We start from the raw sequence: 23,784 nt of genomic DNA, 5'->3' as shown, positions 1-23,784 counted from the left end.
TTCTGCTGCTCAAAAATAAAGTAATTGTCTCTGTGAATTGGGGCGCCTCTCCACAGATCTGACCTGTAATGTAGCCTAGCTGTTTCCCTTGAGATAGGCAGGTTAGGAGATCGGTTTAATCTCTAATGTGGAACATTCTAGATAAAGCAATAACATCTCCAGTGATTCAGACATAGTAACTGGTGAATTCAAACCCTAACCCATAATCTAGTTTCTACTGACGGATCTGTAGCTCTAATCTGTAGTTCTAGTGTGGCTGCTGAGAAGATGGAGGTCCAACATGGTTCAACCATGAATCAAATCAAATGAGAATACAATTTTTACAACAATTTTTAACAGAGTTTGGGGAAGCAGCGTGAAAATGTTGTTGCTTTGCCTGGAATTCTGCACAATATGACATTACTACTCTTTGTTTTACTCTTTATAATTGTAATATATTTTGATGTGTGAGCAACTGGGTCCAAGTCATTTCCCTTGTGGATCAATAAAGTCTATGCAAGTCTAAGTCTAAACATATTCATGAGGAGATGCCTTCAGGCCAAGTTACTGGTCAGATCAATGGAGAGGTGATCCTGCTCACACCAATAAAACACCTGTAATGGAATAAATACAAGGATATACAAGAAATAACTGCATTGCTATTGCTAACTATTCCATAATATAATTCTAATCTGCCTTTATAATCCTCCATATTTTATTGTATCATAGTGTAAATCTTGACCCAGAGCCCTGATTATGTCTTGGGTTGGACAGTGGACCAGAGTGACCAAAGCAAACACATCTCCTCGGCTCTTTTCCATTCAAAATCACACTAAACACTGTAGTTTGATCAAATAAGCCCGACTCACTTGAGTGGACTTACATTAGCCTGATTAAGCGCCTGTGATGGAAGAGTTCAAGTGCATCTGGCTCTTACTGATTAGAAATGTGGCCTGAGCTACGTGTGTGCTGCTAAAAAGCCAGTTAATAACATTACAAGGATCCTTTGTCCATATCATTAATGCTCTTCACTGGTACGAGTGCCCCGACCGGCCGGCCCACCCTCACGGACTAATCCAACGCACCTCTACCTCTACATTAACTCTGCACTAGTCCAGAGCTGTGATAAGACCATATGCAGTATCCAGGAAAGAACTCCAATATAACCTTTATGTAACAGATGACCTTATGTCCGGTCAATCATTACATCACCTCTGCACTCCTGTATACTCTATTTATATTACTATATTTCTATTTTTTATTTTACTTGTTTACGCGTGCACACACACACACACACACACGCCTCATTTTACTTACTTACTTGCTATATTTGCTACTTGTTTAGAATTTATTATTACCATTTATAATTTTCATTTTCTTCATGTTATTCTTCATATATCATGTTATTATAATACATTGTGATGTGTCTAAGTCTAAGTCCTAAGTCCTAAATCCTTAATTATATAAAATCAAAAAGGAAACATATTATAATATAATTAGATTTTTTTGTTTGTTTGTTTTTACGGTTTTGCTTTTGCACACATTTTGAACCCAGCAAACCCATTTATTAGTATTTGGATGTTTAAAGTTCACTGTGTAACATTTCTAGTGGAGTGTCCAGAACCTGTTTGTGTAAATCAAATCAAATAAATAAATAGAAATTGAAATGTTATTGCTTTGTTTAGAATGTTGTCCAGTATAGAGGGAACCTAAAATTAAATCTATTACGAGGGAGACAAGCAGGTTACAGCAGTACACTACATTACAGGTCAGATCTGTGGTGAGGCTCCCCTGTTCACAGAAGGAATGATTGTATTTTTGAGCAACAGAAACACCTGGAATGAACAAATGCTAGGCAGAAATGTTTAAAGTCATACCTTGGAATATTCCAGTCAAAGCAATAACATCTCCATGGAGGCGAGCAGGTAATGGACCCTCCACCAGAAAGGCTGCACAGTGCACCTTTAAGTAGTATATGTATGCACCATGCAACTGTGGAATTTTTAATCAGTAGTCCATTATTTCCATGTAAAAAAGGCAGGTGGCAGATCTCCATTAGAAAAGTTACACAGTACACCTTTATTTAGATTCATTTTCTCTGATTGGTTACTCTGCTTGTCAATCATCCCCATTTGAACTCTGGAAGACACAGCACACTGGACATCTTACAGGAATTCTGCTGTGTGACCTCTGGTTTACAAAAAATACCTGTGTACTAAAAAAAATAAAATAAATAGTGCGGAAGAAAGTTAAATTCTGACAAAGGGACAAAAGTTAGATTCTGTTTCGTCACTCGTCCAAGTAACTTTTTCATTTCTGACAGAGCGCTGGAAAGGGACTGCATGGAGGAGCTAACCCTCTGGAGACAACTCAGGTGTTACTGTGTTTATATAAATGGACAGAGCTAACCCGCTAGCTGCCACATTCCAAACAGGAAGTGAGCATGGGGGCACTTGGAGCTCCATTGCCTCTGGCTTGAAATGCTCATATTAACTCACTCTACATGATACTGGTGGATTTTGTTTTGTCCATAAATCAGTTCCTATTATTAATATGGACCTGGCTCCAAATTCACTCTTTAAACTGCTTGCCTCGATCAGCTTCATTTGACTAGAGCCGAATGCTGTGGGTGACATCCGTGGATTTTTTATAAAAATGGGATAAGCCCCTCCCCCTCTAGTGGCAGCTCCAGGTACTGCAACTTTAGGAGCTTCATTATGCTACAATTTCATGTATCGTGTCTTGTTTTTGCAAGTTGAGACAGTAGTATGTGGCTAAAGTGCAAAAACTACAACACAGCAGTTTGAGGAAGAAGCTGTGTGAGACAGTGTTGTTACAAGGATATTAACACTAGACACAGACCCCAATATTTGCTCAATATCTGTGGTCACACGGGAAGAGCTCGCCCATACTGTGGAAGTAAATGCAGAAGGTAAAATTATTTTTGGGCCCATGTGCCAATGAGCACAGACCACTGAAAACAATATGACGCCATCTTGGGTTCAACTTAAGATTTGATCATTGTTCTAAGGTGATGTCATACTTCTTTATACAGGCCATGGGCAACACACAGAAATGTCTCTGTGGGAAAGGTTGTAGCAGGTAGGCACAGAAAAGTCTCTATTGATGCTTACGTCACAAACCAGGAAGATGTAGTTCCCGACAGTGCACTCAGAGTTGTGTGTCAGTGGGGAAATGATGAAAACTGAAGGATGGTTAGAATTGTTGATTCGCCGAACATAACAGAACACTACAATGACATGAAGATGAAGAAAACCGGGACATTTTCAAATTTTTTGTAGAACAGAGCCCAAAGGAAGTTGTCATGGCATGTTTCCAGATGTCTTCCTCGTTTGTGTCGTAAGTGTGAATGGAGACTACAGAAGCCACATCTTTGTCAGTCTGCCCCAGGACAGCTGTAGTGTCAGAGGTATTTTTATCCACTCGGTTTTGGTGTGCGCTGTGCTGGGGTGGTGCAGGGGGTGGTGCAGGGGAAGGATGCAGGGGAAGGATGCAGGGGAAGGATGCAGGGGGTGGTGCAGAGGGGAGGGGGGAGGCTGAGCTGGAGGCGGTGAGTGGAGTGGCCTTGTTTGTGCCTCTCTCCTCTCCCCATCAGCCACCTGCCGAACAGACCAGGATCTGCTCCACCACTGCAGCAGAGGATAGAGACGGAGCATGAGACCCAAGGGAGGAGGGAGGAGGGAGGGAGGGAGTGAAGAGGAGGGAGAACAGAGGGGAGAAGGCGGGGGAGGGAAGGAGGAGAGAGATAGAGTAAGAGAGGAGGAGAGGAGATTCACAAGTAAAACTTACATGAAGCAACTCAAACTGAATCCAGTAGTTGTTTACATTGTAAAAGACATGCAAATATGAAAAACAAAATGTCCCCATTCTAAGCAAAGGGACGTATATTTACAGATGGAAGAAGTTTTGCATGAAAAACACACATTTTGACACATTTCCGGTGTGATTCCGATTCAACTGCTGCTTTGTCTGAATCATAAAACCTCTGCTCTCAGCACGTGACACTCTCTATTTAATAACAGTTCGCGCTTATCTAAAAAAAATGTATTTGTTGTGATTAAGGGGGGGAGAAGGGAGAGAGAAGGGAGGTAGGAGAGGAGATTCACAAGTACAACGTATACACACTAGCCCGCTCAGATTATATCATGTAACTTAAATTTAGTTTGACAGTTTTTACTTTGGCAAACATTTTGAATCCAGCAAATACATTTATAATATTTGAATGTTTAAAGGTGCACTGTATAACATTTGTAGAGGAGGGTCCGTTATCCGTTATCATGGAAACTTTACTGCTTTGTCTAGAATGTTCCACAGTATAGATTAAACCTAAACCTAAATCTATGCAAGGGAGAAGAGCAGGTTACAGCTTTACACTACATTACAGTTTAGATCTGTGGAGAGGCGCTCCAATTCACAAAATGAAAATATTTGACTCTTCAGTAGTTGACACTTGTTGAAATTACACAGGTTTTTGTGTTCAACATTCAAGACATTTTCATTTGTCCAGACAGAAAAATACATTGAATGTTCAGCATGTTTTTTGTCATAGATATGAACCATAAACCAGAACTAAAGACCGAAAGGTTTCCAAGCTAACAGACATTTCCAGGCTACTTTTCAATCTAAAAAGGTATATATATATATATATATATATATATATATATATATATATATATATATATATATATATATATATTTGTGAGATTATTTTGTGAGATCGATTTTTTTTTTATTATTTATTTTTCTATTTTATTTTGATTTGTGCATTGCTACTTATTTAGAACTTATTATTACCATTTATATATATATTTTTTGTAATTATTATATATTGTGATGTTTGAGCTACATGTGTCCAAATCATTTCCCTTGTGGATCAAATTTACTTGAGTTCAAGACTCAGTGTGTGTGTGTGTGTGTGTGTGTGTGTGTGTGTGTGTGTGTGTCCAGTAGTGCTGAAACTAATGAATATTTTGCTAAATAATTAACCTAGCATTTTAGCATTTAAGACAAATCAAATTGAATCCAGTAGCCAGTAGTTCTTTACATTGCAAAAGGCTCGCAAATATGAAAAACAAAATATCTCCAGTTCAAGCCAAAGGGACGTCCTGGTGGAGTATATTTACAGACAATTCTTTTTTTTTTTTTTTCATGAAAAACACAAATTCTGACACATTTCCGGTGAGATTATGATTCAACTGCTGCTTTGTGTGAGTCATAAAACCTCTGCTCTCATGACACTCTCTAGTTAATAACAGTTGTCAGGTATCACAAAAAAATGTATTTGTTGTGATTAATCCTAAAGTTGCAGTGTGTAACTTTTCAGTTGGGGGTCTGTCACCTGCTTGTTTCTATGGAGATGTCATTTCTCTGCCTGGAATGTTCCACAGTGTGACAGTAAACAGCTCTACTTTACATTTATTCAGTTACAGGTGGTTTTACAGCTCAAAATTACCTAGAAAAATAGGCATTCTGATTGGAAGCGGGGTTGCCTCTCCACAAATCTGATCTGTAACTTGGTCTGGTTTGGTTTCCATGAAAAGGTTTAATGCCATACTGTGGAACATTCCAGACAAAGCAATAACACTTCTGTAGAGAACAGCATTTGACGGAGCCTCCACCAGAAAATGTACACAATGTGCCTTTAATCTCAATCTAAAATTATTCTAGTTTTCATTTGGACTGAAACACAATGATTTCTATATAGAATAAACATTGTTGTTATTATATTTTGTACAACAACATATCAGTTCATTTAACACAGCATTGCCGTGTATAATGTTATCTTGCGATTCCATCAAACCAGTTAAAACCAAATCTCTCCATACAGTTAGGCTGAAATAAATGAGCAGTTTTTCCTTTTCTCTCGATGGCGATCTCTTGCTGTGTGGGAACATTAGCAGCAGCTCAGCGTGTCAGCCATGTCAAGTGTTACAGTCCCCTTCCCGTTTCAGAGCGGAAAATATCTCCCCAGAAATGAATTCACATCCAAAGGGCTTGTCTTCCTAAAATGATTAACCCTTTGGAGAGCACATTATTGAGATTTGAGTGGAGCCGCTGCTGTTCCGCGTGCCTTGATTGTCCCTGTGTTCGTCATTATAAAGAAAAGAAATGTTGAATAGGAGAGGCGCATTTTCCCACAGGCACTCAGCTCAGAAAAATACCTCTTTGTGGCAGGTTCCCATCCCAAAACCAGGGTCCAGGGTCCACTATTGGCTCCGGGACAATGCTCTTATGAAGGACTGACCCCTCATTGACCAGCTACTAATCAGTGACAGCCAAGTTCAGCTGACAGGCAGTTTGTGTGGTATTTGTACTTGACCAAGAAGCCAGAACAGGAATTAGCACGAGGTTATCTGGTTGTGTCATGTACACAATAATAGACTCTTTAAATAAAACTTTTATTGAAATATTTTTCCAAAATTGCAGAGTATCTTGTGACTAAATGTATGTTGCCTGAAACACATTCAGATAATAAGTAAATCTTATGATAGAGGTTTTTTGTTTTTATAATTTTTTTTTATTATTTTTTTTTTAGAAATGATATTAAAACCTAATTCAAATAATATGACGCTTGATTTGTTTATTAAGTGTACTCTACTTTAGTTTTTACATTTTCTTTCTTGAACATGTTTGTAAATTATAGTAATTTGTGCTTTTGCTAATTAGCTTCATGGATTCTTTTAGATTATTATATTTTTAATCGTTGAAATAAAATAATGAGTTAAATGTGACGTGTCTTCAAGTGTGAAACTGTCATGTATTACTTGCTGATACATTTCTGAACAAAGTTTGTTTTGTTCTCAAGTTTGAGAAGTGCGCGTTTCTTCTAACCTTACGCAGTGACGTAGGTCACGGGAGACCCAATCAGCGCTCCGGATTTGGTTTATACGGAAGTGCTATAGCGGATGTGCTGAAGCTGAGCGGAGACGCTGCAGCTCCGAACCAGAGCAGAAAAATGTCCGGATTCAGAGACTGCGTGGCTGAGATGTTGAGAGAGTTAGCGGAATTTGGGAAAGAGGTTTGTCAATGTCGTTTAATCCACGTGGAACCGAGTATTACGCTGTTTGTGGAAGATTTTGATCATCTGCTAACTGTACATGCTAATGTTTTTAGCATTCACCCCATTCATTTAGTGTTAAATAGTAGGCGTTTAAACATGAACGGGGTTCTGGCATTTTACTGACTGAGATGCTTATTAAATATTTGATTGTATGTCCTATGAAGTAGTAACACTTTTTTTTTAATATATATATAACTAACAATACAGTAGTTGACATGCCTCATCTTTTTTGTAAACAGGTTTTGTGTGCAGTCTATGATTTGTACAGAATAAAGTAAAAAAGTAAATTTACCTACGGGTACGAATAAAGCAACCTAACCTAAGTCAGTATGACTTTAAAAAGCAGTTTCTCTGAAATTTTTAAATAATCAAACTACCCTTTACCTTAATAACGTGATTACCAAATCATGTGTATTTAGTTTTGAAACCTTCTATCCTACACTAAAAGAGACAATTTACTGTAGGCGGAGCAATGTTATTATACTAATGTGAATATAATTATCATAAAATGTATATATATATATTTTTATGTTTTGTACCTCATAAATACATGCCATGTGCTGAATTGTATTCCACAGTGATTGTTACTGAATGCATTTTATTTTTGTTTTAGCTCAAATTTGGAGACACTGCTTTGAAAATTAATGTCCAGTCAAATGCAGTGGATCTTCAGTCCTCTTCAGCTGCTCATGTTTACAGCTGTTTACAGCAGCACATCTCAAAACTGCAGGTAACAGCAGCGCATCACAATTTATGAATTTTATAAATGTATTTTTATTCAGTACTTTTGCTCATTTTATAAACATAATGTAATGTGTTCTTAATATGTTACTATTAAATGATATGCAAACAGATTTGACGTGATAACTGACAATTCTGCTGCATTTTGCTTCAACATTATATACATTGTTTTACCCTCAAAAACTAAAATCTCAATAGTCAAAAAACTACTTCCAGTGGAAGTACATATATCTGTATTACATGTACAATAATGAGGGAAAAAAAAAAAAAACCTTACATTATTTTGAGTTGAGCTGATTAACACAGCTCACACATCACAATAAATATAATAACAAAGAGCAAAAATATGAAGTGTAATAACACATCCAAAATAAGAAGCAAAAAAAGCAAGAGACTAGTGTCAAATAAGGCACAATTTTACAATTTCCTTTTATGCAAGAAGTGGGGTAAGGTGATTCCCTGCAAAAATGAAATGAAAATGAAATGACATCATTATCTTTAAAATAATGCTTGCTTGAAGAACAAGTGGTTGAATCATTATTATTGATTCATCTTCAAACATCTGTAAGTGACATGTTATTGGTTAAAAATGTCAGTGTTACCTTCATTCTCTTATAAACATTCTTCTATACTTGTTTTCACTTTGTAGGCTGTGTCCAAGAGCCTGAAGTCAGTGCTGGACTCGGACAAAGCCTCTGAAAACAGCATTACATCACTCCCACTTAAACCGCAGATTTCCTCTTGCTCGGATCCTCCCCTCTCCGTCGCCACAGAGAGCCAAAGCGATGATGTCATGGTCCAGATCCGAGCCGGGAAGTCGGAGGTGGGTGTCGTCTGCCCGTCAGCTGTTCTGAAAAACCCCACTTTACTTTATGTCAAGCCAATGAATAATGGCTAGTAATTGCAGCAGAGGATGTGCACATGAGGAGACTGGGATCTGATAAGCCAAGTTGGGCATAGAATATAAGCAGTGCTCTGGTTGTGAGATGGGCCGAGCGGAGCATCGGTGGAGGGCTTTGAGAGAGAGCCAGGCCCTTGATGCATGATGAAGTGGATGCTCATTACTCTGAGATTGCATGTGGATGAAGGACAAGAGGCCCTATTCTGTTGTGCATTTATTTTGGTAGCCAAGCAAACAGTATTCATATTTGTCCCACGTGATGACAGCTTGCAATTCAACTTTTTTTGGCCACCTGTAAAAGTGCTGCTGTGACTGTGTGTGTCGTGGCGTTTAATGTAAATTGCTTTGTGGTGTTTGTCCCTGGCCATTATGATGAAGTGGCCCAAAACGCATGAATGCATTCTTGACACCTATCAGCAGGCCATCAGAGCATTACATCTTATTATGCCTGCTGTCTGTTCTTTGTAATCCCCAGATCGAGCGGAGAATATCTGCATTTATGGAGCGCAAGCAGATGGAGATCAATGAAAACAATGTACGAGAGTTTTGCAACGTGATCGACTGCAATCAGGGTGAGAATGGTGCGGAGGGATGAGGGGGGAGGAGGGGCAGGGCAGGGGGGCGCGCAGCTCAGATTGCCAATGTTTGGGAGAGAGCTGATTTCCACAGGCGAGAGGTCAGGCTGAACTGCTGCAGGAGTGGGCTGAAGGAGCTAACACTCTGGGCCTCAAAGCACCACCGGCTCCGTCCAGAAAAACAGGCGCGCTCACAGGCCTTTGAATCCCAGCTCTTAACACAGCCAGTAATAGAAATCAGGGCACGCTAATGGCAGCCCTCACAAGTGACATGTATACATTTTTCCTAAATGCATTTAATTAGGCTTTTGCATCGGTCTGATTACATTTCAAATGTCTCCTCTTTAGAAAACAGCTGCGCCAGAACTGACGCTGTGTTCACGCCGTATCCAGGATTTAAAAGCCACGTCAAAGGTAAGAAACACATGTTTGCTGAAAATGTCAATGTGACATTTTAGGCAGACTTGTTTTCACAATTGTGTTTCATCATTTTTTAAATTAGACATAATTATGACCAATCACAGGCCAGTAATACCACGTCTGATTACGAGGCTTAAGATATGCAGATTTAAAGGGATATTTATTATTGTCTAATGCAGTGTTTGGGCCAGTCTGTTTGTTGTTCTCAATAAAAGGTTACTTTAGGCCAGAGTCCCATCCACTGCTTCTTATGTAGTCTTATGTAAAGGCTATGCAACTTTTTTCTATATGCTTCAACAATCCATCGGTATTTACTTGTGTAGTTCATTAGTTTCCTGTTCATCGTTGTCTGTGATTCATGTAAAAGCGACCTCCTGCTGACCTTACACTTCTGTCTTCAGTGACTCGTGTGGTGAACAGTTATGGGCCACAGACTCTGATGGGCTCGAGTCCCACAGACCTGCAGCAGACTCAGGCCCCAGCTCTGCCTCAGGACTGTGGAAATGCTGCCATAGAAGAACGACTGCAAAACATCGAGGAGCATCTCAAACTGCCTTCAGGTCAGTCAGGCCTGTCACCATGATCACTATCGACTTCTCCATCAATATGAAAGTTGGGACAATATATTTTAGAGCTCAGTATTCATCACATGTCCATTTTTCGCAATAATGGGGAGAATGCTGTTCTTTTTGTTGTAATACGGTAAGATCTGAGCTGTAGAGGGTTGAATAAATAATTCTTATGGCTAATTATTGCTTCAATCTGCTATTTATTTGTGACAGGTCAAGTTTTTTAAAGGTTCTATGTTACACAAAATTGACTCTTGTGAGCTTAAAGCCCAGTTATAACGCTAGATACCTGGAACTGAGATTTGTTTCATTCACACCTGTTGGAATAATCCTGCTTTATTAGTCTGTCTACATCTCCAAAGCTCAGAATGCTCTCTTCCACCTTGTGATATCATTTAATGGTAGTTTTCAAGTTAACAGCTCCTTTTACCTTTAGTTCAGAAGAGATTCCAGATTTGAAATGACAATCTAAATGATTCTAGTGATTCTAGTGAAGGTGTATGGAGTTTAAAAACACAGTGGAGCACTTCCTGTATTACCACATGACATCATAAGGTGGAACAGAGTATTTTCTATTTGAGAGAAAAACTCCTAATGCCTAAATCTTCTGGGTTTGTGTGTTTAAACAGGTGTGAATGAAACAAAACGCACAAACAACACTAGAACAGAGATCAGAAAAAGCGTAACATGGGCCCTTTAATAATCTTGTCAAGTCTAAAAATAGTTTACTTGGATTGTTGTTGTGTCTGCGGTATAAAGTACATTTGAATAGTAGCTTCAACATTTGTGACAGGACTAAGGTCAGTTCCAAACCTGCTCCACTTACTCTCCAGGCTCAGTGCTGTGGCCTATTCATTTGCTTCATTAGATTAATTGCCATTGCATTATAAAAGAAGTGCTCTGAAATGTAACGGCTATTACAACATGATTTTATGAACAATTTATCAGTAAGTATTTTAGACCTTGGATATGGTGGAGCAGGTGATGTGTCATTGGTTGTAAAGTGAATAGAAATGGAATCCACTAATGCTGCCATTGTATTCGGGATTGGAGCACTTTTGCAGTACAAATATTAAGAAATGAATGAAAGAAAAACTAGCTCCTAACTACCACTGTACACAGACATTTTTATTTGACAAATAAAAGTACAAGAAAATGCCTGTGTTTTGTTAAAATAATCTTCAAAGTCTTATATGTAATTTGGACAGAATTCTCAGTGTAGGACTCCCTAAAACTCTCTACTTTCTGTAATTTTTGGAACTTGTATTTTTTGTGAAGAAAAGGTTAAAAAAAAAAAGTGTCATCTTGATTGGTGTAATATTATCATTTATATTTACAATAGTTATTATCCCACCAGATTAAGTCAAAATTAAATTAGAATTTAACCTGACTCGCCCACAGTCTCTGTGTACATTGGTGTATGAGTGCGTGTGTGTGTGTGTGAATGTGTAAGTATTTGCCATTTACCATTAATACGTTTGAGAGCTTTAGCCAGTCCACCTATTTAAAGAATCTGTTTAGTTTACTCTAGAGATGTAACAGTAATTGAAATTTGATGATGTGATGCATCATCACGTCTCACATATCATAATATGTCAACTTTCAAGTCTGTTTGCTTAAATTAATAGTTATGGTGCAGCAACAGCTAAAAAACAGAGGGAACTACATAGACCATGATCCTTTGCTTTGATTTAGTGCAGACTACATGAAGAAATTACTGTTCTAAGCACTTTTAAATCTTAGTTCTTTGGATTAAGTCTTGTCAAGGCATTTTAAGAGGAAAAAGTAGGATATTCAGTTTTGTTAGCCTCCACAAAATATGTACTGCCCTAATAAACAGTATTTTTGCTCCCTTTCTGTCCCTGCCCCCGTCCCTGCCCCTGCCCCTGTCCCTGCCCACAGCCGGCCCGGTACCTCTTAGTGTTTACCAGCGGATAAAGAAACTAGAGGACCGCATTCTGGAGCTGGAGGGCCTGTCTCCGGAGTACTTCCAGACCACGGTGAGAGAGAGGCTGCTCTGAAAAGGCAGCCATCTTAATTAACAACACGGCTCCACTGGCCACAAGTACCTTTTGGGGAAAATGTCAGATTATGGTTTGTTAAGAATTATTGGAGCACTTAAATGAAATTATTTCCTCTTATCTTAGGAACAAAGTCAAGTAATTGGGGAGTGTTTTTTGGCTGGAAGATAAAAATAGCGAAAGCCGAAGGTGATGACCTTATTTTGAGCATAGTTTTTGATAATTTGGAAAGATTGGAGGAGATAAAAGTAGCAAGAGGAAGCTGACTTTGCTGTCTCAGAGGTTGATAGTGTTAAAATGGTTAAAAATGAGGGTGGTTACTTAAAATTTGCAGCTATCCAACTCAATTTGAAATTGCTGTGATTCTGTTAGTGTTGTCCACCCACTAACTAAAGGCTTAACAGTTGATTTCCACTCACAGCAAATGCATTGTGCTGTTGTGTCCTTGAGCAAGACGTACCCACCTTAGAACCAAAGTTGCCAGGATAGAGTACAGGTTGAGTGGGCAGTCATCACATTTGGTCTGTAAATGTGATACAAACAAAAAACAAAACAATAATCCTTCATAACTCCTCAACTTTTTATGTTTATTATTTAAGTTATTAAAGGTGCACAGCGTAACATTTGGAGTGGAGGGTCCGCCACCTGCTTGTCTCCACAATAAGATAACAACAACTAGCATAACAACTAGGGACACAGGGCTCAAAACTGGGACTGTCCTGGGTAAATAGGGATGTCTGATCTAAGGTAATGCCACTGTTTGCTGGACACAGATTGCAGTATTAATCTGAGCCAGGTAACAATAAATGCATAATGAACTCCTTGTTTTAGTGCGTACTTAAAGATCAGGGTAAAAATCAGGGCCTCTTTCTTTGTTTACGTTTGCAGGATTAGCGTCCAGTTTTTGTGCCATTCAAATGTCAAAAGCAGGTGACAGTCGGTTCAACCACCACAAGCAGCTGTGCTACATTAGCGTTAATGTAATTAGCCTTAAGTATTTACAGAGTTGGTTAAACGTACGTTAGCTCTATACATATGTTTGTAGATTGACTTCTTTGCTACACTTGACAACAGATTCTGAAAGGCAAAGTGAGATTAAGCAATGGCCAAAGTCTTAATACAAATGAAATGAAATAAGAAGACGGTAGAAGACGGTAGAAGACGGTAGAAGACCAAAGACTTGTATAGCACTTTTCTTGACACTGAAAGATGCTTCACACAGTTCAAAGAGACAAAACCGAAACAACAAAAAACAATGAAAATTTTAATTGGAATTGAAAATAATGTAACTTATGCAACCATATAGAAAATCGTCCTTCACAATCCCATATATGCTACTATTCAGTTACAGGTGCTTTTACAGCTCAGAAATCTCTAGAAAAACAGACATTGTGACTGTGAGCAAGGGCGCCTCTCCACAGATCTGACCTATAACTTGGTCTGGTTCGGTCTTCATGAAGATTGAAAGGTGTAATGCCATACTGTGAAACATTCTAGACAAAAACAATAACATCTCCAATGGAGAAAACTATTTGGTGGACCCTCCACCAGAAAAGTTACACAGTGCAGCTTTAAATACCATCTGTGGAGAGGTGAGCTTGCTTCAGTAAAAATACATGTTTTCAAGGTATTTTTATAGCTATAAAAACACCTGTATTTTAATATCTTGAGTTTTTTTGTTTAGTTTGTTTGTTTAATGTTGGACGATAGAAGATTCTAGGCAAAGCTGTAATGTCTCCATGGAGACAAGCAAGCAAGTACATTTAAATTGATTCATGTTTAAACAGAATGTTGCGTCTAGAGGTGGGGCATTTTGACAGTTCTGGAGTATCTCGATAATGAGTTTCAGACAATGTTATGTTAAAAATGTGTTAAAACATTTCTTTATTGGTAGTTGAGAATTAACTGACAAATGTGAAGTGAAATTTGGAAGTTGGAAATTCTCTTGTGAGTGAGTGAATCATGTTCTAATGTTGTTCCCTCCTCAAAAACAGACCTGGACTTTCATTCACATGTTTGAGTAACACTTTATTATTGGTCTGTCTATATCTCCAAAGATCTAAATGCTCTGTTCCACCTTGTGATGTCATGAAGCGATAGTTTTCAAGTGAACAGCTGCTTTTACCTTTAGTTCACTAGAGATCGGCAATTCCAGTGCTGAGATTATCCAAATGATTCTAGTGAAGGTGTGTGGAGTGTAAAAACCACATGACATCACAAGTTGGAACAGAGTGTTTTCAGTTTGATTTCAGAGCTCAGCCTAAATGTGCAGGTATGTGTGTTAAACATGTGTGAATGAAACAAAACACAACTCCAGGTGTGTTTGTGATGAGGAAACGACATTACAGCATAACATAGATCAGAAAATACCCTAGTGTGGGCCCTTTAATCATATTATCTGTTTAATCTGTTTAATTTGCCCACTTCTCATGTTGTTATCCTGCCATGTTTGGGTCACCTTCCTCTGACATCACACCTCTTGTTTTTAATCTCCATGACGATATTCCGCCCCCTCTTTCTCTGTAGTAGCAGCTCCGTCAGATGCTACTCTCACGCACTGCACACACAAGGATAATTTGGATCAGAGAGGGTCCAGCGCGTGTTTACAGATGAGACTGAGGGTGCTTGAGTTATACATGCCTCTCCCTCGCTCTCTCTCTCTTTTACCCAGCATGCAGCTCTCCACACGCTTTTGACTTGGCACATTTTTGAGCAGAGGAAGTGGAGTGTCTTTGAATAAACTGATGGGGTCTTTTATATTCGGAGTGCCACTTTTTTTTCACCAGTCGCCTTTTTATCGCTTTTTTTTTTTTTTTTGTATCAGAAATTCTAGTGTAGTTTTGTTGTGGTACGAGAGCACAGCACAGTTAGGATCACAATTCTCAAAGTGACAAGGAGTTTTAAAGGGTAAATCTTTGGGTAAAATGGTAAATACTTGACTGAAACGTGGGTGTGATACAGGTCAGAATGTGATTTTAAAGGTCCTGTATTACACTAAATGAATGCTTGTGAGCTTTAAGGCACATTCTAATGCTGTTTCCTTCTCTAAAACAGATCTGGAGTTGTGTTTTGTTTCATTCATACATGTTTGAGTAACGCTTTATTAGTCTGTCTACATCTCCAAAACTCAAAATGCTCCTCTCCACCTTGTGATGTCATGAAGCGAGAGTTGTAGAAGTTTTCAGTGTGTCCAAGAAAGAGTGGAAGTAAAAGGCTGGAGACCAACTGGATGTCTTAAGCAGGAGAAGTTTATTTATCATCAATAATACAGGCCCTTGAAAAGTCAACATAGTCTGATTTCAAAAGTGAACAGAGTATGATCTTTGAGTTTTCAAGCCCCTTGACTAAACTTCCAAAGGAGGAGGTTTATAAATCTAGTGGTTTATAAATCTAGTGTGGTGAGACTGTGAAGACCAGTAGGCACCGGTTAGACAGCAATATGTCATAATTTACCATATTTTTCAGACTATAAGGCGTAATATCAGTAATGTTGAATTCTCTCATCTATTTTCATACATGAGGTGCACAGAATTATAAGGACTGATCCCTTTTCCAGGCGTCCATGATCCATCAGCAGATCGTGGTGTAATTCGCCCGGCGTTGCCTCCCTGTCTTGGTGAATGTGGATTATGAATGTGAATGTGTGTGGAAAATTTAAGTTTGTATTTTATTTCCTGTGAGTAGGACTCAAATATACATTGAGTAATAATGTGTTTAATACAGCTTTGTGCACATTTCTTTATGTTTTACAAAAAACTAAACTTAAAACCACATGGCATATTTGCATAAACTATAAGCACTGAAAAAACAGCTCGCTCCTTGTGCGTTGATGTAGTCAGCTTCTGTCAGACTAAAGGACACAACTCAGTGTCATATGTATTCTTTCTGCAACAAGGCAACAGCAGCAGTGTGCGTTGAGTTGACACAGAACTATACTTCGCCCTTTACTTCGTGAGGCTCCTGACTATGGTAGCTGTAATGCCAAAGTCGGTAGCTGTGAACCAAAGTTGTACATTTTGACAGATTTTTGAGCGCCATTTACCACATGAAATTGGTTTGAGGTCAGTAAGTGCAAACAGAATTAATACATAAGACGCACCGGATTATAAGGCTCTCTGTCAATTTTTGAGAAAATGTAAGGATTTTAAGTGTGCCTTAAATACGGTAGATAATGGTGTCAATGGTGTGCCAAGGGAAGATGATGGTGTTACTACAGCTCCTGTGAGTCAGTGTTAAACTGACAGATGGCGTGTGTCGTGTGGTCCTCTGCTGCGTTTTACGTATTTAGCTATATAAAATAGCAATAAATACATAAGATTATTATGGCTTTATTGTTTTAGGACTGGTTTGATCGTATTTTTAGCAATTTACCTTTTTGTTGTCTTCATTTTATCACCTTCACCTCTGAGCAGCACTTTGGAAATTGCTTTGTTTGTAAAATGTGCTGTAGAAATAAAGTGGATTTGGAATTATTGAAGGTGTCTAGAGTTTAAAAACACAGTGGAGCATGTATTATTATGTCATGTATTATTACCACATGACATCACAAGGTGGAGCAGTGTTTTCAGTTTGACAAAAGAACTCTGCAGGATTTGTGTGTTAAACATGTGCGAATCAAACAAAACATGACTGCAGGTCTGTTTGTGGTGATAAAACATGACAAGAGAAATCAGAAAATGCCATAATATGGGCCCCTTAAGTGACTGAAGTTCATGGGAATCGGAATTATCCACCAACTTGCTTTTCGTCGTCCTCAAATTTGTCAATATGTCTTTACTTTACACCAGTTGTATCGCAAAATTGATTAACTATAAGTACATGTATTTCTTTTTTTTCTTTTTTTTTTCTCAAAATAAAGGAATAAAATAAAGATAGAACCAGCTCCAAATGCACGACCAAACTGGGACTATCCAAGGTCCAAACCCTTTTTCTGAGCTAATCGATCTTATCATTACAACATTCCACCTGCAGAACATGTCGCATTATTTTCAGTTTCTTAAGGCCTGCTTTTATGGGCCTATTCATTTCTAAGTGTTTTTATGGCATTCCAGTGGGATTATTGGTTCTTCGGGTTTGATAAAGTTCTTTTGACTGCCCTTGAGAGGCTGAGTCCACACTGTGCGAATGCTTAAGGTCTTCTCTGCTCTTTCTTATAGAGTCACCTGCACAAGCGGCCCAAGCTCACACAGCCACAGGTGGGTACGATCTATATTACGTTTTTATTATGATTAAATTGGACCAGAACATGTGAGAGTGACACCTGGTTTTAAATGCTTGTCCACTTGAAATTGATGTGTTAATTTAATGAAAACTGCATTGAAGCAGGTCTAAAGCGTAGTAGGGCTGCAATCCAATAGAGCTGCTCCAGTTGTCACGCAGTCCCAGCGTGCACCTCCAAATCCCACTCTGCCAGTGGTCACGGCTGAGAACTCTCATAGAAACTAATGGCGTGGTCCTCAAAGAACAAACTTTATTGGAGTTTAGAGATTGTGGATTATTGTTGCACACTGGCAAGAATACATTACAAAGATAGAAGAACGCCTGAGCCTTTTACAGGATTTACAAAGCTTGAGAATGACGGGAGATGTGGATTTCTGCAGCTAAATGGGCTTGCAGCTAACATTCATCACTTTTTTTAATCAATTTCACATAATTTAAATTGTCAGTATCAGTAAACGTTATATGTACAGGGCTTTATAAAAAATTTAATTTTTCGCAAACATCTCCAAGGAGCTTTTTTGTTATAAGACAGTGAAAAGTAAACCAGACGTCCAGACATATCAGAATTAAGGCAGGTGCCAGATAAGAGTCACCACTGCCAACATGGCGCCCCGTCAGATTTAGTCATGTGGGTGCAGGAGCTCTGATATCTTTTACTAGAGATGGGACGATGAGAATGATCATTTGTGGGACATTTTATATACTGTAATCATGGTAATCGCCAAATTAGAAAATCTCCATAAATCACCAGAATGTGCATACATACTTTTTACATACTTTTCCATGATGTTTTCTTCTAGATCACTGTTTTTACTTTCATCAACAAAATGTTGAGGAGAACAAGCTTTTCCTCGCGTGTTCGTTAGTTTCTGCTTAGATTTAAAAAAAAAAAAATTACACTTGAAACAGAAATAAAGACCAGATAATTTACTGATTCCAAAGTCATAGTTGTACACGGAGTCTGTGCTGACATTCCCATGCAGAGACTGAATATTTACACCTATACAATGATTTTCATACGCAAACTATAGTGGGAGGCGACCGTCGTTTAGACTTAATGCCTCTTCGTTGGTGCTCAGGTGATCCAGGCCTCTTGGCACGTTGCACAATCTTATCCGATTGTGACAAGGATCCCCCGGATTCATCTCACTCCCCTCACAGGAGCGTCTTGCTTCTCTGATCAGGGTGATGAGTCGTGAGTCAGTATATCCCTATCAATAAGTCCTTGCCCTGTTTAGTTAATTGATTAGACATATAGATAGAACTAGAATATCTTGTACATGAACGGAAATCATCTCTGCATCCCTCACCTGTAATCTAGTCCCTGTTTTCTGGGGCATTGTTTAGTGAATTCTAATAGTACAATAATAAAATATAGCAGCACATCAGTTACAGCATAGCAGTAGTTATACACCACCTAGGGCAAACAACTAGGCTTAACAAAAGTACAAGACTATAACAGTTGTTTAAATTTGGAACCTGTTCTTTTCTAACCTGTAATATTCAAATTACCATTATTCATATCCATAACATTTTTAAACTGTCAGCAACTGATATTAGCATAATTGTCCTGATGTTATTGTTAATCGCAGTTATTTTGTTCATCCACAAACACTTACCCTATAACACTCTATTACAAACACTCTCAGTCCCAAAGCAAACCCAGGACTACACCAGGACATAAACCAGTACTGACCTAGATGTAAACCCAGACTAAATCAGGTCGAAACCGGGACTACACAATGACATAAATTAGTTCTAAACAAGTATTGAGACTAAACCAGTACAAACCAGGACTAAACCAGGACATAATCCAAGTCTAAACCAGGACTAAATCAGGTCACAACCAGGCCTACACTAGGACTAAACAATGACATAAACACTAAGCCAGGTCTAAGCCAGCAAAGCTTTGGGATGCAGGAGTGCTGCTTGGATATACAAAAATGTGCTGAATTGTCCTTTTGGTGCTCTTCAGTGTAGGGACCAGACGAGGAAAAAAACTGAGGCATTCAAAAAGTACAAAATAATTAAAAGCCTTTAGTACCACAAGGCAGATCAAGTTAAAATTACGCCAATGCGTTTCGGCCCTTCGGGGTTCAGGTCTAAGCCAGGTCTAAATAAGAACTGAGACTAAACCCGGTCTAAACCAGGTCTAAACCCAGACTAAACCATGCCATAAAGCAGTGCGGGCGCAGACCCAGGACTACACCAGGACATAAACTAGTACTAAACCAGATGACATGGTTAAAAGCGCATAAAAGCCAGTTTTACATATGTCCAAACCAACCAAATGTTGATCAAAATAGCAAAAAAAAAAAAGATATATCTAGATGATGTCTATATCTACACATACATCTATATAAATTCATTAGCAGTGGCCCATGTTTTCAATCTCATTTTCTCTTTCATTAGGACTTGTGCATATGCATTTATATAACACTGCCTTATTTGACACTAGTCTCTTGCTATCTTTTTTGTTCCTTATTTAGAATTTGTTATTACCTTTTTTTTTTAATATGTTTTACTCTTTGTTATTTTATTATATTGTGATATGTGAGCTACTGTGTCCAAGTCATTTCCCTTGTGGATCAGTAAAGTTTATCTAAGTCTAAGTTTCAGTTGCTGACAGTGTGTTTTTGGTTTGGGTTCCTCTCAGTCCTGCAGTCTGACGGAGCTGGATGAGAAGATCAGTGCCGTGAAGGCGGCGCTGCTGAAGAAAGTGAGTGACTTTGGGCCTGGATACGGCTCAGACTGTGCTCTCTGAGAGACTGTGGAACTAAAGCAAAACTACTGCGAAGAGTGAAGATGTGAGGCTCCTTTTGTCTATTACAGCTCCTGTATCACACAAAATGGACTCTTGTGAGCTTTAAGTCATGTTCTAATGTTGTTTCCTCCTCAAAAACACACCTGTTGTTGTATTTTGTTTCATTCACACGTTTGAGTAACTCTTTATTATTAGTCTGTCTACTTCTCCGAAGCTCAAAGTGATCTGTTCCACATTGTGATGTCATGAAGTGGTAGTTCTCAAGTGAATGGCTCGTTTTAGGTTTAGTTCAGTAATTGGCGATTCAGAGATTGGCAGTGCCAGAGCTGAAATGATCCAAATGATTCTAGTGAAGGTGTATGGAATTCAAAAACACAGTGGAGCACTTCCTGTATTACCACATGACATCACAAGGTGGAACAGAGTTGTTGTTTTTTTCCAGTTTGAGAGAAGAACTCAGCCTAAATGTGCAGGTTTGTGAGTAGAACATGTGTGAATGAAACAAAACACAAGTCCAGTTGTGTTTTTGAGGAGGAAACTACATTAGAACATGAATCAGAAAATAGTGTCATATGGGCCCTTTAAACCTTTAATTTTCTGTGTAACTCAAACATTAGTTGATTCCTACTTGGATTTGTAAATAAATATGATTTCTTTTGAATGCTTTGTCTTGGATCACTTATTTCACACATTTTATTTTGTTTTTACAGGATAATAATACAAAAAGTAGGCATTATCGTCCAGCTCCTTTCGTTATTATAGCTTTCTCATTGTTTTTAAAATGATGTGCAATACAGAAAGGCGCATTGTGTAACATTTCTGGTGGACAGTCATTCATTTGTTAATTTAACTGCAAGTATTGAATGAATGAGAGGTTTAGTTCCAGAACTGCGGGGTGAGCGGTTGCTCTTGAGCTAATGCATTCTCAAAACTGAATTTAAAGAGAGCCATTCTGTCCTGTCTTCTATTCTGCATGCAGCAGCATCTCCAACTGTTAAAGGGGGTTATGTAACTTCTCTGGTAGAGGAGCTGCTCTGCCTGGAATGTTCCACAGTGTGACATTAAACAGCTCTGCTTTACATTTATTCAATTACAGGTGGTTTTATGTGTCAAAAATCCCTAGAAAAACAGACATTCTGACTGAGGGGGGTCGCCTCTCCACAGATCTGACCTGTAACTTGGTCTGGTTTGGTCGCCATGAAGATAGAAAGGTTTAATGCCATACTGTGAAACGTTCCAGACAAAGCCACGACATCTTCATGGAGATTCTGACGGACTCTCCACCAGAAAAGTTACACAATGAAATGTTCCGCAGAGGGCATTAAACCATCTAAAAAGCACCTTAAAACTTCAAATCCTGCCAAATACTTTTCAGAAACAGATAGAACAGTTGAATAAAATTACAGGTCTTGTGGTCATTAGTTCCATGGAGCTGATTAACCCTGAGCTTTCTGTTCATCTTTTTTATGAGAAAAATGAATGAGAAATGTAGTTTTGTTCCGGAAGCGGAGGGTGGGCGGTCCCTGTTGAGCTAATGCATTCTCCAAACTGATTTTCAAGAGAGCCAGTCAAACCTGCCTTCTATTCTGAAAGCAGAAGAGTTTCCAAATTCTCATTAGAAAGTGTGTGTTTTGGTGTTTTGTAGTAAAGGTACTCTACAGAAAGTAATATACTGCTTTATCTAAAACTACATTTAAAAAGCTGATTGGAAAATGCAAAAAAAAACCTGACTGTGAGCAGGATCGCCTTTCCACAGATCTAAACTGTTTGGTCTGGTTTGGTCTCAGTGAAGATAGAAAAGTTTAATGCCATATTGTGAAACATTCCATCTCCATGGAGACAAGCATTTGACAGACCATCCACCAGAAAATTTACACAATGCAGCTTTAAATATTGTGTGTTTTGAAGTTTTCTACTAAAATGGAGAATTCTACAAAAAGACAGTTTGAGTAATATACTTTATCTAAAACTACATTTAAAAAGTTGATTAAAAAAAACAAAACATAAATGGATCTGTAGCTCTGCTGCAAATTGGCACTTGACTTTTTTTGTTTAAGGGTGCATTGTGTAACTTTTCTGGTGGAGGTCCCATCAAATACTTTTCTCCATGGAGATGTTATTGTTTTGTCTTTAATCTTTCACAGTATGGGGACTACAAACACATCATCAGGGTTGAATATTGGACCACTTGAAGCTATTGTTAAAAAAAAAAAAAAACATTTGTTTATTTATCCTGAAAGAGAGAGAGAGAGAGAGAACTGATTATGGAAATTTCAAATTGCTCAATCTATATATATTATATTGTCTATTATATTGTCTATATGTGGTGTAAAACTGTGGAATGGTCAGGATACACATCTGAAAACAAAGCAAAATATCCATAAATTCAAGTTAGAAGTTGTTATACTTATGGTCTGGACACAGTGTATAGAGAGAGGGTCTTAATATTAGAACAATTCTGCCTTAATATTCCCATTAGTTGTGTCTGCTGTCTCATATCGCTGTTGCTCTCCTTTGTATTATTGCAATATGATGATAGTTCTGTCTACTTTATTCCAACTGGCCAAAATTAAACCCATTTTGTCAGCAGAACATTTCAAAACTGTCATACATGCATTTGTGACCAATAGATTGGATTATAGCAACGCACTTTTGGCAACGGGTTCAAAACTCAGCAGCTCGACTTTAAACTTTTAGCCTTTCTCCACGAGCTCAGTTTCAGAGTCAGTTTTAAAATTCTTTTATTTACTTAATTTAAGTGTAGCATCCTCCTACCTCGCTGACCTGATCCACTCTTACACCTCGCACTCCCAGGTCATCGCACTTTTAACAAGTGACATGTACATTGTTTCTTGTTTAGTATCTTATTGTTTTCTGTGTTTTTTAGTCTTTGTATTGTGCTTGTATTGTGTATTGTGTTGCTGTATTGTGTACTGCGTTTGTCCTTGTCTATTCTGTGTTTGTGTACATTACTTTGGCCAGCTGTAAAGTTCTTAAAGTGTTTTATAAATAAAGTTGGAATGGTTATGTTACCAGTGACTCATTGTCCTCACTTGTAAAGAGTTCACATGATTTCATGTAAAACGCCTGAAGAACGCAAAAGAAACTTCATTATGTTCAATTAGAAAAGGGAATGGGATTAAATAAGTTTTCTTCTTCCCACTCCTTTTTGGGCACTTTTTTTGTTGTTATTTTCTTTCTGTTATGATTGCACTAATGTCATTATGGATTATACTCTGTTCTTTTGTGTAAGAACATAAAATACTTATTTGCCCAGAAAAAATACTTAAATGAATGAATGAAATACATTTTGTTTCATATGGATTAACTCAGAGACATTGACCATAAACTGGGTCAAATCTGGACTCTGACAGTTACACACCATGTCATCAGGTTAACCAGTGTTGCATAAAAAGGCCCAGGCTGAACTGGCGACCGCTGTCCACTCTCTGCTCTTTTAAAACTCCATTACCCACTGAACTCGTCTTTTCTGTGCTTTGTGCTTGTACAGAC

At 38.3% G+C, this 23,784-nt stretch overlaps 1 protein-coding gene across 1 annotated transcript; it reads left to right on the top strand.

Moving 5' to 3' along the window:
* The first annotated feature begins 3,490 nt into the window (after positions 1 to 3,490).
* On the top strand, positions 3,491 to 20,932 carry mbip (MAP3K12 binding inhibitory protein 1). The gene is made up of 10 exons (XM_020920545.2): positions 3,491 to 3,550; positions 6,806 to 7,018; positions 7,674 to 7,790; positions 8,451 to 8,624; positions 9,178 to 9,274; positions 9,626 to 9,691; positions 10,099 to 10,257; positions 12,169 to 12,266; positions 17,444 to 17,482; positions 20,164 to 20,932. The coding sequence occupies exons 1-10, from the start codon at positions 3,491 to 3,493 to the stop codon at positions 20,269 to 20,271; spliced, it is 1,131 nt and encodes a 376-aa protein (XP_020776204.1). The 3' UTR covers positions 20,272 to 20,932.
* The last annotated feature ends 2,852 nt before the right edge of the window (positions 20,933 to 23,784 follow it).

The sequence above is a fragment of the Boleophthalmus pectinirostris genome, unplaced genomic scaffold (genome assembly GCF_026225935.1).
Source record: "Boleophthalmus pectinirostris isolate CB_2022bp ecotype Guang Dong unplaced genomic scaffold, ASM2622593v1 HiC_scaffold_10, whole genome shotgun sequence".
Classification (NCBI taxonomy): Eukaryota; Metazoa; Chordata; class Actinopteri; order Gobiiformes; family Gobiidae; genus Boleophthalmus; species Boleophthalmus pectinirostris.
The sequence above is the reverse complement of the archived record's forward strand: the minus strand, read 5'-3'. Positions and strand labels throughout refer to the sequence as shown.

Coding starts and splice junctions, on each gene's coding strand:
- mbip (XM_020920545.2), top strand. CDS start 3,491: ATGCAGGGGAAGGATGCAGGGGGTGGTGCAGAGGGGAGGGGGGAGGCT. Junction 9,275..9,625: donor CGTGATCGACTGCAATCAGG/GTGAGAATGGTG, acceptor TCTCCTCTTTAG/AAAACAGCTGCGCCAGAACT. Junction 9,692..10,098: donor ATTTAAAAGCCACGTCAAAG/GTAAGAAACACA, acceptor TTCTGTCTTCAG/TGACTCGTGTGGTGAACAGT.